Source organism: Triplophysa dalaica, chromosome 24 (genome assembly GCF_015846415.1).
Source record: "Triplophysa dalaica isolate WHDGS20190420 chromosome 24, ASM1584641v1, whole genome shotgun sequence".
Taxonomy (NCBI): Eukaryota; Metazoa; Chordata; class Actinopteri; order Cypriniformes; family Nemacheilidae; genus Triplophysa; species Triplophysa dalaica.
Genome location: NC_079565.1, coordinates 5,229,809 through 5,239,473, shown reverse-complemented (window position 1 = coordinate 5,239,473; position 9,665 = coordinate 5,229,809). Strand labels below are relative to the sequence as shown.

The 9,665-nt window shown below is 36.1% G+C and overlaps 3 protein-coding genes across 3 annotated transcripts; all 3 read left to right on the top strand.

Annotated features, from left to right (window-relative positions):
* Window positions 1-1,223: 1,223 nt before the first annotated feature.
* LOC130414490 (C-C motif chemokine 13-like) lies at window positions 1,224-2,022 on the top strand. Its single transcript, XM_056740422.1, has 3 exons — window positions 1,224-1,449; window positions 1,626-1,749; window positions 1,834-2,022. Exons 1-3 carry the CDS (start codon window positions 1,386-1,388, stop codon window positions 1,955-1,957), a joined length of 312 nt encoding a protein of 103 aa, XP_056596400.1. The 5' UTR covers window positions 1,224-1,385; the 3' UTR covers window positions 1,958-2,022.
* A 1,330-nt stretch (window positions 2,023-3,352) lies between these two features.
* On the top strand, window positions 3,353-4,228 carry LOC130414494 (C-C motif chemokine 13-like). Its single transcript, XM_056740425.1, has 3 exons — window positions 3,353-3,566; window positions 3,743-3,866; window positions 3,951-4,228. Exons 1-3 carry the CDS (start codon window positions 3,503-3,505, stop codon window positions 4,072-4,074), a joined length of 312 nt encoding a protein of 103 aa, XP_056596403.1. The 5' UTR covers window positions 3,353-3,502; the 3' UTR covers window positions 4,075-4,228.
* Window positions 4,229-6,407: 2,179 nt separating this feature from the next.
* LOC130414465 (C-C motif chemokine 13-like) lies at window positions 6,408-7,265 on the top strand. Its single transcript, XM_056740387.1, has 3 exons — window positions 6,408-6,598; window positions 6,770-6,893; window positions 6,982-7,265. The coding sequence occupies exons 1-3, from the start codon at window positions 6,535-6,537 to the stop codon at window positions 7,103-7,105; spliced, it is 312 nt and encodes a 103-aa protein (XP_056596365.1). The 5' UTR covers window positions 6,408-6,534; the 3' UTR covers window positions 7,106-7,265.
* The last annotated feature ends 2,400 nt before the right edge of the window (window positions 7,266-9,665 follow it).

The window sequence follows — 9,665 nt, the reverse complement described above, 5'->3', positions numbered from 1 at the left end:
TAGCCTCTCAAAGCACTTCATCATGATTGGGGTCAGTGCTACGGGACGGTAATCATTCATACAGGACACAAGTGATTTCTTTGGTGACGACTGCCTGGCTCAGTGAGGTGTTAAAGATATCTGTAAGGACATCTGTCAGCTGTTTTATTTATTTTTTAGGACTTTTTTTATTAGAATATGCAAAGCCAGATATAAAAAACCTGTATTTAAAAATAAAATTGCTTTTCCCAGTATTTGGAAATGCAATGTTTTCTATTGAGGATGAATGAAATCAACATGCATTATGGATATGACAAAAAGGCCTCAGATTTTTGAGATACAACAACATTTGTGGGATTTCTGTGAGTTAAAATACACAAACCATTTGCAATAATACCCAACAAAAACATAAAATAATTCTTATAAGAGATCCACAGATACTTAATTTCTCCACCGCAACAGATAGACGACTATTCAGAGTGATATCTGGCGATCTGACGTTTATTGAAGATTAAAGGAATAAATTAATATTTCTCAGCTTTCTGCATGTTGTCAATTCATACACCTAGAAATACTGTACATCAAACTGGTGATGTTTCTAAACATTTTCTATATACAGAACACAAATTCATTGCATTTTCATGTCCTCTTTTGATCGACAGGATATGCTGGGCCGAATCATTGGCTGTTTTAAAAACTACTTGCCCATAGCCGATGTGTGAAAAATTGCTTTTATTGACCATTTATTGGCGATATATCGGTGCATCTCTTATTATCATATTCGTATTGCCTTTTTATGAGGAATATGGATTGTCAATTTATGTGCTCATTTCAAAGTTGTTTCTCAGTGCCTGCGGGTAACGACCGAGGTGCCTTTAAGCAACTTATCCCCCACTTGCTCCCCAGGCGCTGCCCACTTCTCCGGGTATATGTGTGTCCACGACTTGCAAGTGCGTTTGTTCACAACTACTTACTGGATGGGTTAAATGCAGAGGTCACCTTTCGGGTACGGGTCACCGTATCAGACAAATAGGTCACTTCAACTAGTCTCCTGAAATAAGAAAGATTTTTAAAACGTTATTTTTGTATAGTTGTCGTTATAATGTGATTAGCCCTTAAGACTAACCTGAAAAACCTGAAGATTTGTTCAGTTTTCCTGAAAAACGTTTTCAATGGACTGGTCCCATTCTTACAACAATAAGCAGAAGTGAAACAGAAAGTATAAAAAGCGAGAGCTAAAAAACCTCATTCACTACTTCTGTGTGTTGATACTCAGAAATGGATTTACATGAATATCTGGTAAAGGAACATCTCTCCTGCTGTGTATATAAGAAGATGTTCAGATGATATTCTGCACATATCTTTGAGATCTTCATTTCTTCACTGTGAACACATCATCTGGAAGAATGAGACATCTGATGACTCTGTTGTTTCTGGTGATCTTCTGCTGTCTGCAGCTGACTACAAGTGGTGAGACCTCTTTTCATGAATTGCGACAAAACATTTTCCAAAGGCTACTGAACCTATACTATTGTATTTGTTTATTTTGTTGCATTTAGCCATTTTAAAAACATTAAATGTACTTAGAAAGCTGTTGACATATCATAATACAGATTTATGATATTTTTTAAAATGTGATATTTCAGCTCCAGTTGCCTCAGATTTGGCAAAGTCAAATTGTTGTTTCGAGTTTAGAAACGCACAGATTCCTTTGAGACGTGTGAAGTCGTACTATTGGACCAGCGATAACTGCCACACACGTGCCATTGTGTGAGTGTTCTAACATTAATTCATTATCAACTTGTAAAGTTAACGGGAACAAGTTTTTCTAAGACTTTATGTCTTTCTCTTCAGGTTTCAGACTGATAAAAGGAAGATCTGTGTAGATCCAAACACCACCTGGGTGACCAGCCATATGGCCAAAGTGGACAACAGAACATCTAGTGTAACACCAAAGACTCAAACCACCACAGTCTAAAAGAATCTGCTCATCTCTGCCTGTTTAAACTGTACATTTACTTCACTCATGTTCTCGTATTTATATTGTAGATGATAACATCATATTTTTTTTAAAAATATATATGATTTGTTCAAGCTCTTTCTAATAAAATTTCAATAATGACTACATCTGTGTGTTGCAAAGTTTTTCCTCTTTTTTTACGCAAAAAGTGTCCAACAAAGTCAGACTTGTGTTAAATTAAACTTAAGTAATATTGCAATAAACAGATTCTAGCAAAAAAGGAAGTTTGAAAAGGAGAAAATGTAAAAACCCAAACACATGATGCAACATCAACATATTGAGAAACACAATCTTTTGTCCTGTATATTTCTCTTAAACTTTCTGTCATCATCCCAGACACTCACGGGTTGGTCAACAACATTAAAGTTAGGACACAACATTAAAAATTGTTTGGTTTTGCTTCCATTTCACTCTTATAAATAATGGTGCGTAAAAGGTTTTTCACAGCGATGCTATGGAAGTTCGCAACAAAAAACGTCTGTGATACTAGAAAGTTATATGGATGTTAAAGGTTCATTATGGAATCATTTACATAAAATAGGTTCTTATATGGCATTGTGAAGCACCTTATACTGCTCTCAGAAACATCAGACCTCTCAAAAAACTGATTTTAGATTCTCTGCAAAACTAAGGGAAATACCTGAATACTTTTAAGACTTAAATGGCCAAATCAACTATCTCTAAGTAAATTAAGTGTTTTTAAATGAATGCATTGGTGTGTACTATATACTCATAAAAGAAGAAGAGTCAAATTTGTCAGAATATCCGCAGACTGTTACATAAAATCTCAGATTACAGACAGGGTGACAAAGTCACATTTACTTCTCAATGTCACATGATGATGTTTACATAAAGTAATGTCCGTAAATCCCAAAAAAAATCAGCAGGTGGTCGACCAAACAAAAGAAGTCCAAGCTTAAATACAAGAAGACTCCACGTTGCTATTTCTGCTCCCCTAAAAAGTTAGTTAAGTCAACACCAGAGTTCCTTATACAACAGCATTCTCAGATGATCTTTTCAGGTTGTCTGAATGTGTTCTTTTGCACAAGCAAGACTTTTGAAAAGGTTTGTCTTTCAGTGAATGAAAGAACATTTTTACATTTCCATACAATATTAAAGAGATGTGCTCTAAAAGTCCAGACCCCCTCCCTTCTGTAATATGCTGATAAACAGAAAATTAACTTTATGAACATTTATCTGTAAATATATTCTTTTTTTGCGGACTAAGGCTCAAAAACATGCTGCACATTTTTCCTGAAAAACGTTTTCGATGGACTGGTCCTTTTCTTGCAACACTGAGCAGAATAAAACAGAAAGTAAAAAAAGGAAGAGCTAAAAAACCTCATTCACTACTTCTGTGTGTTGATACTCAGAAATGGATTTACATGAATATCTGGTAAAGGAACATCTCTCCTGCTGTGTATATAAGAAGATGTTCAGATGATATTCTGCACATATCTTTGAGATCTTCATTTCTTCACTGTGAACACATCATCTGGAAGAATGAGACATCTGATGACTCTGTTGTTTCTGGTGATCTTCTGCTGTCTGCAGCTGACTACAAGTGGTGAGACCTCTTTTCATGCATTGCGACAAAACATTTTCCAAAGGCTACTGAACCTATACTATTGTATTTGTTTATGTTGTTGCATTTAACCATTTTAAAAACATTAAATGTACTTAGAAAGCTGTTGACATATCATAATACAGATTTATGATATTTTTTAAATTGTGATATTTCAGCTCCAGTTGCCTCAGATTTGGCAAAGTCAAATTGTTGTTTCGAGTTTAGAAACGCACAGATTCCTTTGAGACGTGTGAAGTCGTACTATTGGACCAGCGATAACTGCCACACACGTGCCATTGTGTGAGTGTTCTAACATTAATTCATTATCAACTTGTAAAGTTAACGGGAACAAGTTTTTCTAAGACTTTATGTCTTTCTCTTCAGGTTTCAGACTGATAAAAGGAAGATCTGTGTAGATCCAAACACCACCTGGGTGACCAGCCATATGGCCAAAGTGGACAACAGAACATCTAGTGTAACACCAAAGACTCAAACCACCACAGTCTAAAAGAATCTGCTCATCTCTGCCTGTTTAAACTGTACATTTACTTCACTCATGTCCTCGTATTTATATGATATATGATAACATCATATTTTTGTTACAAAATATATATGATTTGTTCAAACTCTTTCTAATAAAATTTTAATAATTTCTACATCCATGTGTCGCAAAGTTTTTCCTCTCTTTCTTTACGCAAAAAGTGTCAAACAAAGTCAGACTTGTGTTAAATTAAACTTAAGTAATATTGCAATAAACAGATTCTAGCAAAAAAGGAAGTTTGAAAAGGAGAAAATGTAAAAACCCAAACACATGATGCAACATCAACATATTGAGAAACACAATCTTTTGTCCTGTATATTTCTCTTAAACCTTGTGTCATCATTCCAGACACTCACGGGTTGGTCAACAACATCAAAGTTAGGACACAACATTAAAAACTGTTTTGCCTTGCCTACACTTCACTCTAAGGGCCCTATCTTGCACCCAGCGCAATTGACTTTGTACACCGACGCATGTGTCATTCCTATTTTGCACCCGCGCAGAGCGCGCTTTTCCCTCCACAGAAGCACGTCGCTAAACTAGTGAATGAACTTGCGCTCCCGGGGCGGTTCAGCGCAAAACAGCAGGCGTGTTCCGGCGCAAACAATCCCTGGTGCTATTTTGCTTTTACATTAAACAATTGCGCCACTGACCAGAAAAAACCTAGTCTAAAGTCAGTGGCGCGTTGCGCGTTGTTCATTATGCTATTTTAAGGGCGCATGCTTGACCATAATGTATAGCGTGCACAACGCGCATACACTTTGCTCATGTAATCTACACAGATGCAACAGTTATTTTTGCAAATCATAAATTGTTACACTAAAAAAATATTAACACATGAGATGACGGAAATCATTGTGGTGTGCCACGAAGATGTGAAAAAATAGGCATAAATCTAGCTTACAAATTATTCAGGCTAATTGTAGTAATTAAGGATCAGACCTTTTTGCCCAATAGTGGCAAGACATATATGTATATAAGGACATCTGACAAATTGGTTTGTCCGTCAAGAACCAGGAAAAAAAAATCGACTGAAAAACTGAAAAAACTGAAAGACTGAAAAAAAAGACTGTGAAATCACCTTTACCATAATGTAAGTACATTAAAAACCTTAGTCTTCAACTTGAGTTGAGCGTGCTCATATTTTTGCGCATGGTAAATACGCCATAATAATAGCAATCCATAATGGAACTTGCGCACCCGCTTTTAAAGGGAATGTTGGATGACGCTCTGATTGGTTTATTTCCCGTTAGGCCCAAACCACACCTATGAATAATGAAGCTACTTCAGACCAACCCATTTTAGATTTGCGCCGGGCACAAGAGCCATTTATCCCGCCGGGAAAATAGCAACAGCGCCGAGACCCGCCCACAAAGTTACTTGCGCTTCGCGCTTTGACACTTGCGTTTCAGATCGTTAAAATAGGGCCCTAAAAAATAAAGGTGCTTAAACGGTTTTTCACAGCGATTCCATGGAAGAATAATTTTTGGTTCCACAAAGAACCTTTCAGTCAAAGATTCCTTAAAGAACCATCTCTTTCTCAGCTTTTATAATCTGAAGAACATTATTTTGAAACAAAAACCTTCAGTAAAACTAAGAAGTTATTTATTTAACTTATATGGCATTGTGAAGCACCTTATACTGCTCTCAGAAACATCAAACCTCTCAAAAAAAAAATATATTCTTTGCAAAACTAAGGGAAATACCTGAATACTTTTAAGACTTACACGGCCCACTTAAATTAAAAATCATCCATCTCTAAGTACATTTAGTGTTTTAAATGAATACATTGGTGTGTACTGTATAATCATAAAATAAGAAGTGTCAAGTTTCTCAGAATAACCAAAGACAGTTAAAAAAAATCACACATTATCGACAGGGTGACAATGATTTCTCATTGTCACATGATGATATTCATTTAAAGTAATGTCCGCACATCCAAAAAGTCTAAAAGTGTTCATTTGCATAAGCAAGACTTTTGAAAAACTTCCGTCTTTCAGTGAATCAAAGAACATTTTTACATTTCTATACAATATTAAAAAGATGTGCTCTAAAAGCCCAGACCCCTCTCCCTTATATGCTGATAACCGGAAAATGAATTCACTTTATGAACATTTATATGTAAAATATTCATTTTTTGCTGACTAGGACTTAAAAACCACATGATGTTGCACATCTTTCTTGAAAAACGCTTTCAATGGACTGGTCCCGTTCTTGCAACACTAAGAATAAAACAGAAAGTATAAAAGGAAGAGCTAAAAAACGTCATTCACTTCTCAGTGTTGATACTGAGAAATGGATTTACATGAATATCTGTTAAAGGAACATCTCTCCTGCTGTGTATATAAGAAGATGTTCAGACGATATTCTGTACACATCTCTTATCCAGTTTGAGATCATCATTTCTTTAACACATCATCTGGAAGAATGAGAAATCTGATGGCTCTGTTGTTTCTGGTGATCTTCTGCTGTCTGCAGCTGACTACAAGTGGTGAGACTTGTTCACGTATTGCATTTTTTTCAGCAATTCTGAAGGACTGAAAGGTTGCTGTTGTAAAGTTTAAAACATTATGCAATTACTAAAACATTTTACAAAAACGTCGTCTTGAAAACATTTAGCAGATTCCAGATTTGTGATATTTTGTAAATTCTGTTATTTCAGCTCCAATTGCTTCGGAGATGGCAAATTCAGAATGCTGTTTCAAGTTCAATAATGCTATGATTCCTTTGAGACGTGTGAAGTCGTACTATTGGACCAGCGATAACTGCCACACACGTGCCATTGTGTAAGTGTTTTGTCATTTTTTCATTTCAACTTTAAAGTTAATGTGAAAGAGTTTTTCAATAAGTCTTTATTTATGTTTATCTCTTCAGGTTTCAGACTGCTAAAAGGAAGATCTGTGTAGACCCAGAAACCACCTGGGTGACCAGCCATATGGCCAAAGTGGACAACAGAACAACTAGAGATACACGAAAGACTCAAACCACGAAAGTCTAAAAGAATCTCTTCATCTATGTTTGATTTATAAATTTAACATTGTACATATGCTTCACTCATATTATGTTCTCATGTTTATGTGGTATATGATGACCATGTATTTTTTACAAAATATTTATAATTTGTATAAGCTTTTTCATTAAAACATAATATAAATACAGCAAGTTTTCCTCTTAAATTTCATGTGTAAATGCAGCAAGGTTTGTGTCTCTTTTCCAAAGATTGCTTATACAACACGTTCACTTCTTCAAAAAACGGGAACGTTTGAATATGCTGAGGCTGTTATTAAAATCCTAAATATGGGATTGATGCAACACCAACATAAACAAAGAAACATTGCACATGGTTTTGAAAACTTCTGACACGTTTTATTCTCTCTCCACATAAGTTTATACTATGTTCCTGTCACAAACTTTCCAGCGGACATTGTCTAGGCAGATTTAATTACATTTTCCTTTAGATTTTTGTGTAAAATAATGAAAATGGACTTAGAACATTGTACCACACTGAAAACAGATATATTACAAGATGACTTTTAGGTGAAAATAAACATAAAGACAATGACAATTAAGTAAAGTATTATCTATCCATCTTCTCAACCAGGCAGGCAGAGATACACAGACAGAAAACAACCCTGAGAGGAAGTGAAACAAAGCAGGAAAAGGACCATTTTAAAAGTAACAATTTAAAAACACCTGGACCAATTTGACACTTGGAACTGTATTTTCAATAGACGGTTTCATCATACCACGTGCCTGGCCCGAAGTTAACTTACAGTCTTGGTTTGGTTATCATATAACAATTAGTTTTATTTATATTCCATTCCATTCCATTCCATTTTCTACCGCTTATCCGAACTACCTCGGGTCACTGGGAGCCTGTGACTATCTCAGGAATCATCGTCCATCAAGGCAGGATACACCCTGGATGGAGTGCCAACCCATCGCAGGGCACACACACTCACTCATTCACTCACGCACTCACACCCTACGGACAATTTTTCCAGAGATGCCAAACAACCTACCATGCATGTCTTTGGACCAGGGGAGGAAACCGGAGTACCCGGAGGAAACCCCCGAGGCACGGGGAGAACATGCAAACTCCACACACACAAGTCGGAAGCGGGAATCAAACCCCCAACCCTGGAGGTGTGAGGCGAATGTGCTAACCACTAAGCCACCGTACCCCCCGATTTATTTTTATTAATTTATAATAATAGTTTATTGTACATTAGGACATGAAACAACATGCTAAAGTAATTTTGGATCTATTTGTCTTTCATGCATTTCTCAGATATTTTCATGAAACATCTACACTTTTGAACTGCTGAGACCGATATGAGACACGAGGGTTCTTAGAGCATGTTTTCCATTTAAGGAACAATCTCTTAACTTTGACCCTGGATAAATGCAGAAGTAAAAATAAAGCATTGCATTTACTGTAATTTAACGTAATATATAGACACTGGTTCCCGTTTAAGATCCTTTAAGAACTGTGACAGTAACAGTATCTGTTTGCCATTTTGAAATTTCCTTATGCTGTTATTTTCTTTTGTGAAATTATCTTAGAAACACTGTGTCGGCATGCCGTATCATATGCTTACACACATTATATTCCACACAGTTGCATTTCATGCGCATCTGCCAAGAGGAAAAATGTCTTTGGTATAAAAGACTTCTTTTACGACATACTGTACACCAAAATAGACAAAGTAGATTTTCACAACCATAACACCCATGAACCAGAGGAAGTCATAAAGAAGGTTTGATAAGGACGCTATTTCATTACCTCATTTCAATACATGGAAATTGCGGTCCACATCATGTCTAAGAATAGCTGTCATGTCCTATAAATCAGAGTACAAGCACAGGCTCTTAACATTCTCAAACCATAATCTCTTTTTGACGAAATATTCCTGAAGAATGGCAAATCTGATCTCTCCACTGCTTCTGGGTCTGTCCTGCTTATTTCATCTGACCTCAAGTGCTATGAATTGTATATACTGTAAATACTTTACATTTGTGCTGCTATTTGGGCTTTAAATATGACAGAAGATATACATTGCAACAATGTCATATTATCAACTGCAGGTTAAATGGCAAATCTTTCATTCTTTAAGGTCCTGTGGCACTTGATTTTGCTAAATCAACATGCTGTCCTAAAAACATTCCTAATAAGCCGATTCCTGTGAAGAAGATCGTGTCTGTTTAGTGGACCAGTAGCAGTTGTCCCACAAAACGTGTTGTGTAAGTGTTTACAGTGAATTAGTTGTTTTCAGTATTTCAAGCTGAACTGAAAGTGCCAGCTTGAGAAAATCTTCCACTTATGTCTCGTTGTCATCCTTTTTGCTTTAGGTTTCGGACAATTAAAGGCAAAGAGATTTGTGCAGATCCAGTAAAGGCCTGGGTGAGCAGCCATATTATTAGAGTAAACAAGAAAAGAACTACACAACAGCAAATACTCTATGGACGGGTCTGAAAGACTAAATAAAATGTGGTGAAATATACATTATTGAATATTAATATTTTGACCTCTTGTTTATATTATGATGGTGCACATT